The sequence below is a fragment of the Lemur catta genome, chromosome 1 (assembly GCF_020740605.2).
Source record: "Lemur catta isolate mLemCat1 chromosome 1, mLemCat1.pri, whole genome shotgun sequence".
NCBI classification, from domain to species: Eukaryota; Metazoa; Chordata; class Mammalia; order Primates; family Lemuridae; genus Lemur; species Lemur catta.
In genome coordinates, this window is record NC_059128.1 from 75,550,834 (window position 1) to 75,570,308 (window position 19,475).

The 19,475-nt window shown below is 43.0% G+C and overlaps 1 protein-coding gene and 1 non-coding gene across 2 annotated transcripts; one reads left to right on the forward strand and one right to left on the reverse strand.

Moving 5' to 3' along the window:
- Positions 1 to 464: 464 nt before the first annotated feature.
- Positions 465 to 15,494, reverse strand: PPP1R14D (protein phosphatase 1 regulatory inhibitor subunit 14D). The gene is made up of 4 exons (XM_045535663.1): positions 12,025 to 15,494; positions 1,198 to 1,281; positions 987 to 1,019; positions 465 to 785 (listed from the first exon to the last, which is right to left on the reverse strand). Exons 1-4 carry the CDS (start codon positions 12,277 to 12,279, stop codon positions 720 to 722), a joined length of 438 nt encoding a protein of 145 aa, XP_045391619.1. The 5' UTR covers positions 12,280 to 15,494; the 3' UTR covers positions 465 to 719.
- On the forward strand, positions 6,212 to 6,318 carry LOC123631129. The gene has a single exon (XR_006733002.1). It is a non-coding gene; the product is annotated as a U6 spliceosomal RNA (small nuclear RNA).
- Positions 15,495 to 19,475: the final 3,981 nt, after the last annotated feature.

Below are 19,475 nucleotides of genomic sequence, written 5' to 3' on the forward strand. Positions count from 1 at the left end.
TCAGCCTGTACGATTTACACCCTCTGCATAGCTTCTGCTTTTTCTTTCTGTTGGTTGGAACCAACTCCAGAAAGAGTCCTCAGCCTAAGGCCTTCTGCATCATTTGTGGGTGGAGGAGGGTTTAGCCTTTTCTGATGCCCCCAGATCCAGCTAGGTGTTTCCTGTTACCTCCTCTCTGGGATTCGAAACTAGTCTTTGCTACTGAGAACCCTCTTGTTGGTGATGCCAAGATATTGTGTGTCTCAGCCAGATGTCCTCTGCTTGGCCTCTGGGCCTTGCTAGATTGTAATTTCTGTGAAGCAGAGCCATGACCTTCATCTTTGAATTCTCAAGGCCTATTTGGATGGATGGATGGATGAGGTGTGTGGGTACAGCCTCTAGTGACTCAGAATGTTGGCCTTCTAGCGTATCACTTCACCCTCTCCCTCGCCCTGTCCCTCAGCACAGATAGGCTCCACACTCCATTTAGCTGGGGCTCCTGAAGGTTTTATCCACTTGGCTGCCAAGGAAAGCATTGGGCAGCAGCCATGATTGGCTCCCAGAGAGCCCAGCTGACAGAAACCAGCTGTGACTGCACATACACTAGGGGTGTACAAAATGTCCCTCCTTGTCCTCCATGTTCCTTGTCTGTGTCTGAAGGAGCTGTTTCCCTCTCAGCTGGGATCCGGAGGTTCAAGGCAGGCCTGGCAGCACTGAGGCTGCTGAAGATAGTCTCAGGGTTATTTCTGAGGCCGGCTGAGTCTGCGGAGTTTCTTGAGTTCACCGAGCAGCTCAGAGATAAAAGGCTAAGGAAGAAACAAGAGTGAATCAAGGCATGGGGTCACATCCACTGCCACACTGTCCTCCTAATCTCCCCCGACCCTATCTCCCCAGAGCCAAGGAAGGGAGAAGGACCCAGGGCCAAGACTTCCTTTCAAATACTCCTTTTCATTAGCTCCCTCCCCACACTGGGGCCCTTATTCCCAGATCAGCGAAACATTCCTTACCTCTGTGGCACGAGGGCAGTCTTGGAGAATGGCCTGGGTAAGAGAGAGCAGAGTATAAGCCCCGAGCCACAAGCCCCCACTCAGTCTCCCAAAAATTCTCCCCTCTAAATTGGTTCTCTACATCCAAGGATGCAGAGCCCAGGTTTCTGGGTTCCCCTTGGCCCAAGCCCAGCTTCCAGCCCCAAGCCCTCCTCTCCATCCTTCATCCTACCTCCAACTGAGTCTTCTGCTCTTCTGTGGATAGTTCCATGAGAGCCTCCAGGTCAATCTCAGGCTCAGAAGGGGCTGCTTGATCCTATTTGGAAATTACATGGGGCTCAGAGAGGCCTGACCAGATGGTGCTGGAATGAAGTTTACTGTTGGACTCAACTCATCTCCCTCTGATTTCCCATGTTCAGACTTCTCACCTTGCTCAGAATGCCCGTTCAGCTTTCTATGCAACAAACTTACTGAACACCTACTATGTTCTACCTGTAACAGTACCAGGGTTCTTTAAGCAATGTCCATGTTTAATGTCAAAAGTTACATACATTGTGGGTAGGAATGTAATATGGTACAGCTGATTTGAAAAACAGTTTGGCAGTTCCTTAAAACGTTAAATATAGAGTTTTCATCTGACCCATCAATTTCAATCCTAGGTCTATTCCCAAGAGAAATGAAAAGTTCACACAAAAACTTGCACATGAATGTTCTTAGCAGCATTATTCATAATAGCCAAAAAGTGAAAACAACCCAAATGTCAATCAACTGACAAATGAATAAATAAAATAAATTACAGCCATACAATATTATTTGGCAATAAGAAGGAAAGAAGTACTGATTCATGCTACTACATGGATTAACCTTGAAAGCATGTTAGTGAAAGAATCCAGTTATAAAAGACCACACATTGTATGAGTCAATGCATATGAACTGTACAAAATAGACCAATCTACAGAGATAGAAAGTAAATTAGTGGTTGGCTACAGCTGGAAGTGGTAGTGGTGGGGAATGGGGTATGACTGCTAATGGGGGTGGCATTTCTTTTTAGGGGATAAAATGTTCTAAAATTAGATTGTGATGGTTGCAAAACCCTGTGAACATAATAAAAGCCATTGAATTGTACACTTTTAAGTGTATGAATTGTATGGTACATGAATCATATTTCAATAAAACTTTTAAAAAGTTATAGTCATTGAAAAAAATCAAACAATAGTGTTTATAAAAATAAAAATGAAAGCTTAAAAGAATAAGAAGATGAGCCACAGACTGGGAGAAAAATATTTGCAAAAGACATATAAAGGACTGTTATCCAAAATATAAAAAGAATTCTTAAAATTCAACAATAAAATGAACAGCACAATTTAAAAATGGGCAAATGGCTGGGCATGGTGGCTCACACCTAATAATCCCAGCACATTGGGAGGCCAAGATGGGAGGATTGCTTGAGGCTGGAGATTAAGACCAGCCTGGGCAACATAGCAAGAACCCACCTCTTCAAAAAAATTTTTTTAATTAGCCAGGCATCATGGCACACACCTATAGTCATAACTACTAGAGAGGCCAAGGCAGGAGGATTGCTTAAGCCCAGGATTTGAGCCTGCAGTGAGCTATGAGTGGGCCACTATACTCCAGCCTGGGAGACAGAGTGAGATCCCATCTCTAAAAAAAAAAAAAAAAAATACAAAAGATGAACAGACACAACACCTCACCAAAGAAGATACAGAGATGGCAAATAAGCACATGAAAAGATGTTCAACATCATATGTCATTAGGGAATCACAAATTAAAACAAAGCAATGAAACACCATTACACACCTGTTAGAATGTCAAAAATCCAAAACCCTGACACCAAATGCTGGCGAGAATGTGGAGCAACAGGAACTCTCATTCATTGCTGGTGGGAATGCAAAAGTGTACAATCACTTTGGAAGACAGTTTGGTGGTTTCTTATAAAACCAAACATACTCTTACCATATAATCCACCAATCACATGCTGTGGTATTTACCCAAATGAGATGAAAACATGTCCACACAAGAACCTGCACACACATGTTTTATAGCAGCTTTATTCATAATTACCAAAACTTTGAAGCAACTAAGATTTCAACAGGTGAAAGGGTAAAAAAACTGTGGTACATCCAGACAATTAAACATTATTTAGTGCAAAAACGAAACGAGCTATGAAGCCATGAAAAGACATAAAGGAACCCTAAATGCATATTACTAAGTTAAAGAAGCCAATTTGAAAAGGCTGTATACTGTATGATTCCAACTATATGATGTTCTGGAAAAGGTGAAACTTTAGAGGTAGTAAAAAGATCAGTAGTTGCAAGGAGTTGGGGGGGAGGGAGGGATAACTAGGCAGAGCACAGAGGATTCTTAGGGCAATGAAACTATTCTGTATAATACTGTAATGGTAGCTACATGTCATCATACATTTGTCCAGACTCATAGAATGTACAACACCAAGATTGAACCCAATGTAAACTATGGACTTTGGGTGATAATGATATGTCAATGTAAGTAATTTTATCGATTATACCGAATGTCCCACTCTGCTGCCAGATGTTGATAGTGGGAGAGGCTGTAGATGTGTGGGGGCAGGGGTATATGGGAAATATCTGTACCTTATGCTCAATTTTGCTGTGAACCTAAGATGTCTCTAAAAAATAAAAGTGTTAAAAAAGATGTGAGCTCAAGATTTAATAAAATTAATAATTTTTTACTGCTTCATCAAAGACTTTCTTAAGTGAAAATGACGTGGTGGTAAAGAACAAACACAACTACTAGTACAATTTAGTGCCACTTTCTTGATTCATGCCAAAGGTCACCATTGCTTTTGCATCATCAGCACAAATGTCAAAATAGTGAAAAAGGCCATCAACATCTTAGTATTATTATGAAAATAATCACAGAACCCCTGAAAGACTCTTGGGAACCCTCATGGATCACCAGACGACACTTCAAGAACTGCTACCTTATCCATTTCTCTATTAGGTTCTTCAGATTTTTCTTACTGATTTAGTAAGTCTTTCTTTTTAAATTACTAGATTAACCCTAGCATTCTACATATGATGGAAATTTTTTTGTGTGTTGGGGTGGTATGTTTGGGGAAATAGGTGTACATGTTTATATAGTTGAATCTAGTGGTAGTTTCCAGTTTGGATTGCATCTTTTTTTCTTTCCTTTTTAATGCTTAGCAAGTTCTTCCCATACTGACTTAGACAAATATTTTATATTTGCCTTTGCATTTTTTCACTAGTTTGAGAATTTCACCTTTTCCATTTGATTGGTATAGATCCTTGGGAATCTATTCAACACATATGTGTCCAGTGGCTACTATTTTCCTGCCACTCTGAACTTGGGAACTTCAGTAAACAAAACAAAGATCCTGCCCTCAAAGAGCCTACATATTAGTGGAAGTCAAGTATATATAATAAAAATAGATATAATAGGTAACTAAGTTATATAATATGTTTAAAAGTTAGCGCTATTTGAGGAGCTTTTGGATAAAAGAAATGTTCCTTTATCTTGATCGGGGTGCTGGTTACATATGGTGAAACACATCCAAATGTACACTTCAAAAGGGCAAATTTTATTCTATATCAATTATACTTCAATAAAGTTGACTTTGTAAAAAAAAGAAAAGGAAAGAAGAAAGAAAAAAATAAAAAAGAAAAAGAAATCTCATCTACCCTCTCACTGCTCCCACTGCCAACAGGTAACCACTGTTAACACTTTTGATCTTTCCATACCTTTTTAAAAATAAATAGTGCCTAAGTTAGGCCTTTTACCTTAAGAGCTAGATTTTCCCCTTTGCTTCCTTGATCTCTAGCTTATCCTACTCAGTATTCACTCAGTATTTAATGCCTATTTATTGAGTGTGTGCTATGTACCAAGTGTTGTGACAAGTGCTGGGGCTATATGGTGAAACAGGCATGATCCTGCCCTTGAAAAGCTTCTATTAATAGTTTCCTGAGGGATACAGATAAGCAAAACAGTTACAATGGAGGACGATCAGCACACTGATGAGATACCATGGGAGCACATAAGAGGGGGACCTAGCCAAGCCTGGGGTTCAGGCCTTCTAGAGGAAGTGATCTCTAACCTGAGACCTGAAGGCTGAGTAATAGTTAATCAGATATTTATGTGTCTGGTCATGGTGGAGTAACAGGGTCCAGATTTATTCTCACAAGATAAGTAATTAGAAAACGAGACAAAATATATGAACAATGTTTTCACACAGTGGATAAGAGGTAGCTCAGGAATGTAACCCCACAAAGGAGGGAAACAAAAGAGGTAAATTCTATAATTGCCCTATATTTCTTCCTGGAGGCAATTTCCAGATCACAGAGCAGAGATGGAGCTCCCACACAGAGCATAATGGTCCTGCTAAATTGATGGGACAGAGTTCAGGGAGGGTGAGGTGGCTGGAAGTTGCTGGACAAAGTTCTGGAGAGGATGGAATTGTGCAGAAAGAGACCTCCAGAAATCTGCATAAGCGTTCTCTTGAATCTTGTTGAATACTAAGGTGCATATCCACACACTAAAACTTCACAAGACCAGGTACTACAAGGCACTGAAGGCACCAACGTGAACAGTTCTGAGACCTCATACAGAACTGGGGACAAATCAAGTTCCAACTAACCAGAGTGGACAGTTATTGTTGATCGTGCAGGAATTCAGTACACATCTCAAATGGTCATATTTTACTAGGAGGGTAAATTGTTCCCTAGATTAATGGCTACTCTAGACTAACCCCAACAGAGCTTAAAAACAAGCTTCAGACAGATCAAACTAAACCCTAAGTAATTTAACTGGTTACTAAAACAAAGCCAAATACCCACTAAAGGAAGATTTTAGCTGGGCACAGTGGCTTACACCTATAATCCTAACACTCTCGGAGGCTGAGGTGGGAGGATTGCTTGAGCTCAGGAGTTCGAGACCAGCCTGAGCAAGAGCAAGACCCTGTCTCTACTAAAAATAGAAAAATTAGCCAGGCATCATGGTGCACATCTGCAGTCCTAGCTACTTGGAGAGGCTGTGGCAGGAGGATAGCTTAAGCCCAGGATTTTGAGGTTGTGGTGAGTTATGATGACAGCACTGCACTCTACTCAGGCCAACAGAGCGAGGCTATCTCAAAAATAAATAAATTAATTAAATAAAGGAAGATTTTTTAAAAAGTCCAATTACTAAACATAAAATTCACAATGTCCAGTTTCCAATGAAAAATTAGTAGTCATGTGCTTGCTTTGGCAGCACATATACTAAAATTGTAATGACATAGAGAAGATTAGTGTGGCCCCTGCGCAAGGATGACACACAAATTTGTGAAGCATTCCACATTTAAAAAAAAAAATTGTAAAAAAAAAAATTAGGCCAGGTGCAGTGGCTCTCGCCTGTAATCCTGGCACTCCGGGAGGCTGAGGCAGGAGGATCCCTTGAGGTCAGGAGTTCGAGACCAGCCTGAGCAAGAGCGAGACCTCGTCTCTACTAAAAATACTAAAAATAGAAAAAATTAGCCAAGCATGTTGGAACATGCCTGTAGTCCCAGCTACTTGGGAGGCTGAGGCAGGAGGATTGCTTGAGCCCAGGAGTTTGACCTTGCTGTGAGCTAGGCTGACACCATGGCACTCTAGCCCAGGCAAGAGAGTGAGACTCTGTCTCAAAAAAAAAAAAAAAAAAATAGCAGTCATGCCAGGAAGGAGGAAAATGTGAGCTACAACTAGAAGAAAAACCAGTCAATAGAAGCAGATCCCAAAATGACACAGATGATGGAATTAGCAGGCAAAGAAGACATGAACACAGTAATGAGAGAAATGGAAAATATAAGAGATGAAAAATACAATACTTTATACAAAAACTTTGCTGGGTGGAATAAACAGTGTATTTGCCACTGCAGAAAGAAAGATCAGTTGAAGATATATAGAAAGAAATAGCCAAAATGAAGCACAGGCAAAACAAAAACAAACCAACAAAAACACCTGGGGTGACAGGGAAACAACAGATAGGAAAAGAGCCTTGGTGATCTGTGAAACAATGTCAAGTAGTCTAACATATGTGTAATTGGAATCTCAGAAGGGGCATGGGGGTGGGGCAGAATAATAAAGATATACTCTAATGATTAGAACTTTGCCTCTAAACAAGTATCAGTCCTGCTTCCAAAACCACTGTTATATCATTTATGACAGTCAATTTATGTATAGTCATGCACCACATAATGATGTTTTGATCAATGATATACTGTATTATATGATGGTAATCCCATGAGATTATAATGGAGCTGAAGAATTTCTATTGCCTAGTGACGATGTAGCTGTCATAATGTTTTAGCACAAAGCAATGTGTTTGTGGTGATGCTGGTGTAAATAAATTTACTACACTGCCAGTGGTATAAAAGTACAGCACATACAATTACGTACAGTACACAATACTTGGTAATAAACTATGTCACTGATTTATGCATTTACTATGCTATATGTTTTATCATTATTTTAGAGTGTACTCCTTCCATTTATAAAAAAAAAAAGTTAACTGTAAAACAGCCTCAGGCAGGTCCTTCAGGAGGTATTCCAGAAGAAGGCATTGTTATCATAGGAGATGACAGCTTCCTGAGCGTCACTGTCCCTGAAGACCTTCCAGTGGAACAATATGTGGAGGTGGAAGACAGCGATATTGATGATCCTGACCCTGTGCAGGCCTAAGTTAAGGTATGTGTTTGCATATTCACTTTTAACAACAAAAGTTTAAAAAGTAAAAAACAAAAAAAAGATTAAAAATAGAGAAAAGCATGGAGGATAAGGATATAAAGCAAGGAAATATGTTTGTGCAGCCATATAATGTGTGGTTTAAGCTAAGTGTTATACAAAGGAGTCAAGAAGTGTAAAAAAATTTTTAATTTATAAAGTAAAAATGTTACAGTAAGCTAAGGTTAATTTATTATTGAAGAAAAATATTTCTAAATTTAGTGTAGCCTAAGTGTACAGTGTTTCTAAATTCTACAGTGGTGTAATGTCCTAGGCCTTCACATTCATTTACCACGCACTCGCTGACTGACTCACCCCACGCAATTTCCAGTCCTGTAAGCTCCATTCATGGTAAGTGCCCTATAAGGTGTACTATTTTTTATGTTTTATATTGTGTTTTTACTGTACCTTTTCTAGGTTTAGATACACAAATACTTACCATTGTGTTATAATTGCTTACAGTAGTCAATACAGTAACATGCTGTGCGGGTGTGTAGCCTAGGAGCAACAGGCTAGACCACATAGCCTAGGTGTGTAGCAGGCTATACTACCTAGGTTTGTGTAAGTGCACTCTATGATGTTCACACAAAGACAAAATCACCTAATGATGAATTTTTCAGAATGTATCCCCATCGTTAATCGAGGCATGACTATATATTGAATATGAGGTATGCGTATTACTGAGAGTAAGACTGCTACTGCTGTGTGGTATTGAGAATGTAGGCTCATGTCACAGTCCAAATATTCTTTCCCTCAAGTATTTTTTGAAGTCTCAGGAAATAAGCGGGTATACAAAACAACCCCTACTGGGATGAACAAGCGGGTAAACTTGTGACTCTGTATTACATAGGGTGGTTTTCTGCCAGACACCACCTGATTTGACCCCCTTTCTCACCTCCACCCCACACGAGGCCCCTTCCTCCTGATCTCTCCACCATGGGGATCAGCGATGGAGTAAGGCTCAGATGAATCAACAAATGTTTGTTTCACACATTCATTGACAATACTTTTTTACAGTTGAAAGTTTGATAGATCATTACTTAAATGTCACCATATCAGGCCAGGTACAGTGGCTCATGCCTACAATCCCAGCACTTTGGGGGGGCCGAGGTGGGAAGATTGCTTGAGGCCAGAAGTTTGAGACCAGCCTGGGCAACACAGCAAGACCTCGTCTCTATAAAAAAAAGTTTTTTAATTAGCCAGGTGTGCTGGCACGCATCTGTAGTCCTAGCAACTCAGGAGGCTGAGGTGTGAGGATTGCTTGAGCCAAGGAGATTGAGGCTGCAATGAACTACGATGATGCCACTGCACTCCAGCCCGGGTGACAAAGTGAGACCCCGGCTCTTAAAAAAAAAAAAGAAAATGTCACCACATCAAAAGGGTTGTATCAAAATGCCAGCTGCACCAGAAAAAGATAGTGTCATCGAAGCTACAGGAAAGGAATGTTTCAAAACTCTGGATGGTCAACAGTGTTCCCTGCTGATGGGGACGTTAGATTTACCCCCAACACAGTGATTGGTGACCTCGGCCAGAGCTCTCAACAGAATGGTGGGAGAAGGAGCCAGACTTCAGTGGATTAAGTGGTGAGAGGAAGGAAAAAAGTAAGTAAAGGCTGTGAGTGTGGACAAATCCTGTAAGCAGTCTGGCTCTAAGGAGACAAGAAATAGGGGATGGCCAGGCGAGGTGGCTCACGCCTGTAATCCTAGCACTCTGGGAGGCCGAGGCGGGTGGATCGCTCGAGGTCAGGAGTTCGAGACCAGCTTGAGCAAGAGCGAGACCCCGTCTCTACTAAAAATAGAAAGAAATTATCTGGACAACTAAAACATATATAGAAAAAATTAGCCGGGCATGGTGGCGCATGCCTGTAGTCCCAGCTACTCGGGAGGCTGAGGCAGTAGGATCGCTTAAGCCCAGGAGTTTGAGGTTGCTGTGAGCTAGGCTGACGCCATGGCACTCACTCTAGCCAGGGCAACAAAGCGACACTCTGTCTCAAAAAAAAAAAAAAAAAAAGAAAGCAATAGGGGATGGTAACTAGAGAGGGGGATGTTGTTAAATGAGGGTCTCCTTAAAATAGGAGAAACTCATGGGTATTTAAGTCGCTGCTTAGAAGCCAAATCCACACTCTACCTCTGGACGACAGGAGCTCCAGGAGCCCAAGTCTGTTTGTATTCCCAGACTTGGTTCCTCTGAAGACCCCAAACCAGGCTGTACATCCAGGGAGAAGAGACAGGGCCCTCTAACAAAAGAAGGTTGGTCCCATTAAGTTACACAGTAGAGTGAGGCATCCTTAGAACCATTCCCAGTGATGCTGTCCAGCGTGGGTGTATGGGGCAGATCCCTGGTGGGTGAGGAGGGGCTCTGTGAAGGTAGAACTGGAGCAGAGTAAGGCTGGAGACTGTGTTGCCTTGACCTCTGCCCTAGATGACCAGCCACCTGGGGAATCCCCAGCCACTTCACTGCTTCCTGCTGAAAACAGTAGGGATTGGGAGAGGAACTGTCACCTGGTAACTCTGGACAATTGCCATGGCAACCACAGGCCAGGCATTTTATTCCGGTCATTGCCTGGGAGCGGTCCTCCCACATGTCTTGTTTTCCAATGTTATGGGCTTATTATATTGTACAGCTTCCCGCCCTCCACCTTTATCTTACAAAACAAGGTTCTTTAGCTGCTGTCTTTCTCTGATACCTGGAAGTATTTTGCCCTGGTGTACCTGAAATATGAGACTTTTCATGCAAGTGCACAATAAACAATCTGAAATTGAAATTGATCCAGTGGGGAGTGCTGGAATTAAGGAAAGGCAGTGGAGGTGTCCCACAAGGTCAGAGTAGACACATGCCAACAAAGTCTGCCTCTCCTGCTCCTAGCTCCAGGGTATGGGCTCCTCTCCATGAATGGGCTTAGGATGCTGCAGGGGACATGGTTAACACCTGGACCAAACTGACACATGACCCAATGAGCCTCAAAATGGACTGGGCCACATCTCTTACTCTTCCCCACTCCCAACCACAGGACTACTGACAGGCCCTACCCACAAGAATCACAGGCCTTTGCTGGCCCCAAAAGACAAGGACCTGAGTCAACAAGAAGCAGAAACAAGGACCACATATTGTGGACAAGGTGGACTCCAGGTACTCTGGCTTGGTGCAGTGGTTCTCAGCTTGACCACATGATAGAACTAATTGTGGAGCTTAAAAAAATACACAATGTCTGGACCCCACCATATTTAAATTCAGTTAAGGTGGAGCCAGGGCACCAGCATTTTTTTTCTTAAGTATTTGAAGTGTAGAGTACCACTGGCTGCTTGAATAAGTGCTCAAGCTCAGCAACCAGAGCTCTGGCTGCAGCTCCTGGTCCCATGGCTTCCTATTTGTGTGACCTTGGGCAAGTTACTTAACATCTGTGAACCTCCATTCCTTCAGCTGTAAAACAGTGCCTACCTAATGGAGTTGTGGAGAGGATTAAATGAAATAACGCATGTCAGTGCTTGGCATTGTGCCTTGCACATAGCTAAGTACTGAAATGTTATTCTTGTTGCTAGAACAGCAGTTGTTACTACTCTAGGATCCATATTTGGAGGTACCTAAGTAAGAAAATGCCACTTCCTGTGACCAGGGACCAAGACCCGTCCTTTTCCCAGGGTAGGGTTGAAGGGGAGTCAGTCAGAGCCAGGCTCAAGGGTATTAATGCTCCCCTTTGGTTGCTCTAACATTCTAGCCCAGCACCATCCGTTCTGAGATGATGGAAATAGTTCTGTATCTGTGCTGACAATGTGGTAGCCACTAGCCACATGGGGCTGTTTAGCACTAGAAATGTGGCTAGTGTGATTGGGGAACTGAATAATTTTATTTAATTTTAATTCATTTAAAGTTAAATACCTACATGTGGCTGATAGCTACAGTATTGGAAAATGTAGCTCTAGACATGTATGTGTGTTGAGGATAAGAGTAAATAAAGACATAAAGAAAAATAGCCTGACCAAGCATTTTCCCTTCTGTCTCATTTGAGCCTCACAAAGTGCCACAAAGGAGATATAACAGGCATTGATGGCCCCATTTTATAGGTTAGGAAACTAAGTCTCGGGGATGTTAAAAGACCTTCCCCAGATCACAAAGAGTGTTAGAGGCACAGCCAAAACCAAAGCCAGGCAGATTTCCAGACTCCAAACCCACCTGCTGGGAAACACTTTCTGTCCATGGGAGCCTCTCACACCAGCCTCCAGCTCCTGTGCAGGTCTCTAAGCAGCCTCTCCCTCAGACCCTCGGCCAACCCTGGGCCCACAACTGTCCCCGCTGTCCCCCGAGCTACCCACCTGGAAGAGCTCCTGCAGCTGAGCATCCACCCACTGCTCCGTATCCAGCCAGCGCTGGAGCTGCCCCCAGTCGTACTTCACTGTCAGTCGGCTGGGTCTCCGGGACCTGGACACCCTGGAGGGGTCTGAGTGGGACTTGGACTCTGAGTCTGTGGATGATGTTCTCCTCCTCCCAGAAGCCCACTGGACCTTCTTACTTGGGTTCTCCTTGTCTGGGTTGGGAGACGTGCAGGAAGCAGGGCTTGAAGACAGCATGGAAGGATTGGACTGGGCCAGAGGCTGGGAAAACGTGCCAGTCAGAGGAAGGGCACAGAAGGAAGTGAGGAGACAGCAAACAGAGGGAGAGGCCAGCAGGGAAGAAAGGAAGGCAGGAGGAGGGCCAAGGCTCCCAGGGAGGGGTGGGGGTCAAAGATCAACAGGGCTTTTGTGCTGGGAATGCCAGTCTCCTGGCTCCTCACGGCCAGCCAGCAAGTGGCACTCCAGAGCCATGCCCAGCCTTCCTTTGTTCAGCTGCTGGGCCCAAAGGGACATAAACTGCAGGCGAGCAAAGGTCAAGAGGCTGCCCTGCCCGGGGAGGAGGAAGAGGCCCTTGGGTCCTAAGGGGTACAGGCCTCCGATCAGTGCTCTGTGGCCAGCTCTGGAACAGGACCTGAGGTTGCTCTTACCTGAGATCCCCCTTGCATCCCACCTTCCTGGGACTGGATCCACTCTGGCCCCCTCTGAAGCTGTGGTCAGACAGATCCCACAGGAGCAGGATCCCTGGCTGGCAGGGGGTCCTGTTCAAAGTACAGCCCTGCTACGGGCAGAGTCTTGGCTGGTGGATGGAGTTGGAGGGTCGTTACCATGGCCCTCGTGGGACCAGTGCCCCCTCGTGTCTGGGTGTGTCTGAATGTGTCAGCCTGGCCCTGTGTGCTTGTAAAGGCAAATTTATCAAGCCCAGTCTACCTGCCTGTTCCCCTGAAGCAACTGCTTAGGAACCACATTATTATCACATGACACGGCCCCCCCCCCCCACCCCATTCAGGTACTTCCTGACACAGACAAAATCAGCAGACCTAACTTATACCCAGGTGTCAAGGACTAATATTACACTTCTAAACATGCTCGCATTCTAAAGGTAGGCTATTTTTGTTTGTTTAGTCCTTTGTAAGAGAAATTTCTCAACTTTTTTTTTCTGATATGTAAAGAGCTTAGGATGTTTTTTAAGTTACAGAATAGAACATTAATTTTTTAAAAAATAAACAGTTCTGAAGGGCAAACAAATGAAAAATGATGGTTTCTCTCTTCTTCCCAGAGGCAACCCCCACCAACAGCTTCTGTTTTCAGTTCTCCTGTGATCACTATTATCTTTATGTAATATCTTTCTGAATTTGTCAATTAGACAGTATCTCTTGTCTCCTCAATATGAAGGCTGAGAAATTAACTCACTCACAGTAACTCCTCGTCACCTTTACTGTCCACATTCTGATTTTTGTTTATATACATCTTTTAGGTCTTATAGTGGTTGCCTTTATGATATCGAGTTTCTGTTTCCAACATATCAACTTCAACTAACATACATTGACTTGTAAAAGAGAGCTTTAGAAAAAGGCCAATGGATGAGTATTTAACGATGGAACTTTGGGCCCTAAGTTAACAAGGTGGGGGAGGTGTTTGAGGATGGCAGCCTGGGGAAGCCGGGGCTTTGAAGGAAGGCTGGCAGATCTGGGGTGAAACTCAGTTTCGCTTGCCTTGCTTTTATAACCTTGGCCAAGTTTCATAACCTCCTTGAGTCTGTTTTCTCATCTACAAAATGGAATTGTTTGGAAGACAAAATGATTTGATTCCTGTAAACATTTAGCGTGGCATCCAAACAGAGTCCCTTCTCAGTAGACATTCCTTCCTTCCTTCCTTTATTTACCTTCCCATTCCCCCTGCCTCCTGGTGAGGCTCTGGTTGCCACAGGCTGGCCCCAGGCTTCACTGCTTCACCATGGTGGCTCTTTTCCTGGCCCTCTTTGGAAGAGGGCAGAGATGAGCAGGAGGAGGGAGGCCTCTAACATGCAGCCTGTGGACTCAGCTGTCATTCTAACATTCTGTGACCAGCGGACATTATTATGACAGTCCCCTCCCTCTTCTATTTCCTATCTTCCAGAGGGTTTGAGAGCCCTTTCGGGAAAAGGAACCAGATCAGAAGTGTCACTGGATTTTGTTAATTCATTAACTAACTCATTTAACAAGGATTTTGTGAGTTCTCCTAGTCTGCCAATCATTATGCCCACTAGGGATTGGTGATCCAAAAGAGACATAGTCCCTGCCTTCATGGAACTTATGCTCTAGTATGAAAATAAATAAACACTAATCAACTAACCAAATGAACGTAAAGCTGCAACTTCATTTAGTGACTTGAAGAAAAGGTAGGAGGTGTTATAAGAATGTCTAGTGAGGGTGTAATCTAGAGAGTCATGACATTTGAACTGAGTTCCGAAGGATTAGTAGGAGTTAACTAGGTACAGGGGCCAGCAAGGATAGGCCTGGCAGCAGGCAGAGGATATGCAAACGCCCTGTGGCAGAAGGGAGATGGGAGTGAGTACAAGTGACTAAGAGAGGGCCAGTGGGGCTGGAACAGAGGAGGGAGGAAAAAGTGGGCCATGAGTCAGAAGAAGGGCCCCTGTAAGCCAGGTTGAGGAGTTCTGTCTCCGTCCTAAGGGCACTGGGCTGTCACTGAAGAGTCTTAAGCAATGGTGGTTGGGCAGGGTGACATGTTCAGATTTAAATTTCCAAAAGATCACCCTGGCTATTGTATGGAAAGAGAATCAGAGGGCATAGAAGGGCTGGTGGAGACCAGTTAGGAAGCCATTGCTGTAGGGCTTGACTGTGAGGTGGTGCTATTGATGACAAGAAGTGGACAGATGGGAGAACTATCTAGGGGGTAATATTTAATAGAACTTGGCAGTGGATTGGGGACACACAAATATGCAACATGAATGCCTACGCAGGGACAGACAGATGTATGCCTAGAGTTCCTGTGAGTTTATTTCGTCTGTAAACTAGGGTTTGAGGAGAGTCTACATGAGCGTGCAGCATAGACATTGTGAAGCTCGATGTCCATTATTTATAGTGAGAAGCTCCTTAATTACATTCTTCCATCTCAGCATTGACCCACATCTCCTCACTGGCCTATGGGTGTCATCATTCATTAGTGAGTTTGCCCAAGATAAGGGAGCTCAAGGCCCAAGATTAGATGAGAGGGGAAAGCCATGGGGACCACACAGCCACATACATCAGGGCAGGGGAACAAAGTGGGCACCGGCCTGGGCAGAGGGGAGGGCGTCTGCCTGATCTCCTGGCCTGGCCCACGTCCAGTGCTGGGATATAACAGGCAGCAGGCAGACTCCAGCAAACCAGGTTGCTCTTAAATGCCTTTTCTTCCTTTAATTAAAAATGTTATTATAGAAGAAAAACATGTTTATTTTAGAAACTTTAAAAATTTTTCTAAAATATTAAAAATTCCCCATAATCCCACCAGAAAAAACCACCACTACTAATATTTGGACAAGTTTCTTTCTAGTCTTTTTTTTCTATGCATATATATTTAACATAGTTAAATACTATATACAGGCCAGGTGTGGTGGCTCACACCTATAATCCTAGCACTTTGGGAGGCGGAAGCAGGAGGATTCCTTGAGCCAAGGAGTTTAGAGATCAGCCTAGGCAACATAGCGAGATCTCATCTCTACCAAAAAGAAAAATTTAAAAATTAGCCAGGCATGGTAGCACATGCCTGTAGTCCCCAGCTACTTAGGAGGCTTAGGTGGCAGGATCCCCTGAGCCCAGGAGTTTGAGGTTGCAGTGAGCTATGATAATGCCTCTGCACCCCGGCCTGGGCAACAGAGCAAGACCTTGTCTCAAAAAAAAAAAAAACCCAAACCTATATATTCTCTTATGCCATAGAAGGTGATGCATCAACATTATTTCTCTTTTTTTTTTTTTTTTTTTTTTTGAGACAGAGTCTCGCTCTGTCACCCTGGCCAGAGTGCCGTGGCGTCAGCCTAGCTCACAGCAACCTCAAACTCCTGGGCTCAAGCAATCCTTCTGCCTCAGCCTCCCGAGCAGCTGGGACTACAGGCATGTGCCACCATGCCTGACTAATTTTTTTTTTCTAAATATATTTTTGGATGTCCATATAACTTCTTTCTATTTTTAGTAGAGACGGGGTCTCGCTCTTGCTCAGGCTGGTCTCGAACTCCTGACCTCGAGCAATCCACCCACCTCGGCCTCCCAGAGTGCTAGGATTACAGGCGAGAGCCACCGTGCCCAGCCCATTTCTTACAAATTTAAGTAGAATTGGTTTTGAGGACAGAGGACAGAGAAGGGTTTGAAGGAGCAACAGGAGCATGAAGATATAAAAGTGCTTAGCATGACAAGGAACAGGCATCGCCTAGGGTTTGTTGAGAATGTCGCAAGAGATGAAAATGAAAAATGCAGTGCGTTTAAGGTTGCAGTCAGTTATGATGACACCATGCACACTCCATGCACTCTAGCCCGGGCAACAGAGTAAGACCTTGTTTCAAAAAAACAAATACATATATATGTGTATATATATATATAAATATATATATGTATATTTCACATATTTTTGTGTCATTAAGTAGTTTTGTAGATATCTTTTGTTAACACTGCAAGTTTTCAAAATTTGGACCATGACCCAGAGTAAGGAACTTACTATCACAACATATACATGTATAAATATGAAATGAAAATTTCTTATGAAGCAAAACTTATCCTTACTTTGATATTTTTAATTCTATTCCATTTTATTTTTTCAAGTGCTACTGGCAAGTCACTTTATTGTTTTCAAGACTCACTAATGGATTCTAAACTGTTCTATCAGAGGTAATTCCATAATTTAGCCACTCAATTCTGTGATATATGGATTGCTACCAATTTGCCATTATAAACAGTACTGCTCTTAACATCCTTGTAACCATTTCTTTGTTAGCATCCATGATTTCCCTTGAGAGAATTTTCTAGAGGTAGAGCTACAAAGTTAAAGGATATACAAAATTGTAGGGGGGTTTGATATTTATGGCCATTTAGTTCCCTAAAAGGTTGACCAGGTAAACTCTGTATAGTTTGAAATCTTAATTTTTTTTCAGTTAATGAATGTATTAGTTATCTTTTGCTGCATAACAAATCAACCCCAAATTTATCAGCTTAAAACAACAAGCGTTTGTTATCTCACTGTTTCAGTAGGTGAGGATTCTGGGAGTAGCTCAGCTGGGTCTGGCTCAGGGCGCCCCATAAGGCCGCAGGCATCATGTCAGCCAGAACAAGAGTCACCTTGAGGCTCCACTGTTGGAGGGGTCACTTTCAAGCTCACTCACGTGGGTGCTGGCAGGTCTCAGGTCCTCAAAGGCTGCTGGCTGTAGACATTGGTTCCTCCTGTCAATGGAAAAGAACTCAAACTTTATAAAATAATTTAAAGAGGTTACTCTGAGCTGAGAATGTGCAACCGGGGCCCAGAGAGCCACACCCAAGAAGCCTTGAGCAAGTAGTCTTGCCATGGTTGGATTACAGGGTTTTTGTTTTTTTTTTTGAAACAGGGTCTCACTTGGCAACCTGGCTACAGGGCAGTGGCATCATCATAGCTCACTACAGCCTCAAACTCCTGGGCTTGAGCCATCCTCCTGCCTCAGGCTCCCAAGTAGCTAGAACTACAGGTGCATGCCACCACGCCCCACTAATTTTTTCTATTTTTAGTAGAGACGGGGTCTTCCTCTTGCTCAGCCTGGCTCAAACTCCTAAGCTCAAGCAATCCTCCTGCCTCAGCTTCCCAGAGTGCTAGGATTACAGACGTGAGTCACCCAGCCCAGCCTACAGTTTGGTTTTATACATTTCAGGGAGACAGGAATTATATGTAAAGTTATCAATTAATACATGGAAGGTGAACATAGGTTTGGCCGGAAAAGGGAGGATATCTCAAAGCTGGGAATTATAGGTTAAAGGTGGGTTTAAAGATTCTTTGACTTGTAATTGGTTAAAGAAACAAAGCTTTGTCTAAAGGCTTAGAATGTTTTAAAAGATAAAGAAGTCTGTTAATGAGAGACAAGCTACCTGACTTATACCCAGACTCAAGTGATTTGTTAAGTAAATTGATGACCTGCAGGAGTGGTTTAAGCTTTGTCTTGTATAGCCTTAAGCCTGTTAATGAGTTACAAAAGATATCTCCAAGAAGGGAAAGGGGCATGACAAGGCATGTCTGACCTTCCTTCACAAAACCAGCAGCTCAGCCTTAGGGTATTTCCAGAGCGCCCTTGGCTAAGAGGGGGTTCACACAGTCAGCTGGTGGGGGCTTAAGATTTTATTTTAGTTCACAATTTCCACCTTTTCACCAACATCTGCCAGAGGCAGCATCGATGGCCAAACTTTTATTTTGTCCCATGGTTGCCAGGGTGCTGTGGCCACCTGCCCCAGGTCCATCCAGGCCCTATGTAGGACTCTTGTGGCAAAGAGGATTTACGAGCCAAAAAGGCTTACAGCCAATTAAATGTTATACGCCAGACGGGACTGGAGGTGGACAAGTACCCATCAACCCTTAAAACCTTTGAGATAACGTAAGAGTAAAAACCAAAATGTCAAAGGCAAGGCTATGCAATTAATCTGGCTAAGAAATTAATCTATCTATAAGTGTTAAACTATATTCTTGGGTTTAGTTGCAGACTTGTAACAATTTGTCATGCAAAATATAAGCACTGTTAACCACTTAAGCTAAGGAATTTAGAGACACTTGCTGTATCATATATATATATATTTTTTGGCAGTCACCTTAGTAATTTGTCCTAAGGTGGCCAATAAATTTCTTATTATACATCTGTTTGCATAAGTGGGAACAACTATACCCAGGAAACTCTAAGTTGATGGGAAGCAGGAAATTCTTTATGGTTGGGATGGATGTTTGGACCACGTGGCCCAAAAAGGCAAAGTCTCCCATTTAGTATCTGTTTAGGCATCTGCACACATCCTTGATCTGGAGGGTCTGAACTAATTCCATCCCTCAAAATTGGCCCTTACAATGTCACATGCTCACCTCTACTGCAATAGTTCCTGGGCCCAGAGGAGGATGTTTGTAGTTTTAGCCACAGTGCATTAGCAATGGAGAACAGGTTGGGGCCAGCAGGATTGAATAGTTTTTAAATCCTGGAAATACCAGGTAAACTTTGCTATTTATTTAATACTTGTCTTGACTCTAAAAAACTAAGAAAAAAGAATCAGTAATGTTTTAAATGAAAATATAAAGATATTTTAGTTCTTTCCATGACTTTTTCTTAAAGAAGCAAATCTTGGACTGTAGCTGATTATAAACTGTTGTTTGGGAAGAATCAAAGTAAAATAATAATTGTCTGTGGATGATAAAAGTCTTAGAATAGTCATGGTTAAAGACACAAAGGAGCTTTGGTTATTTCTCTGACA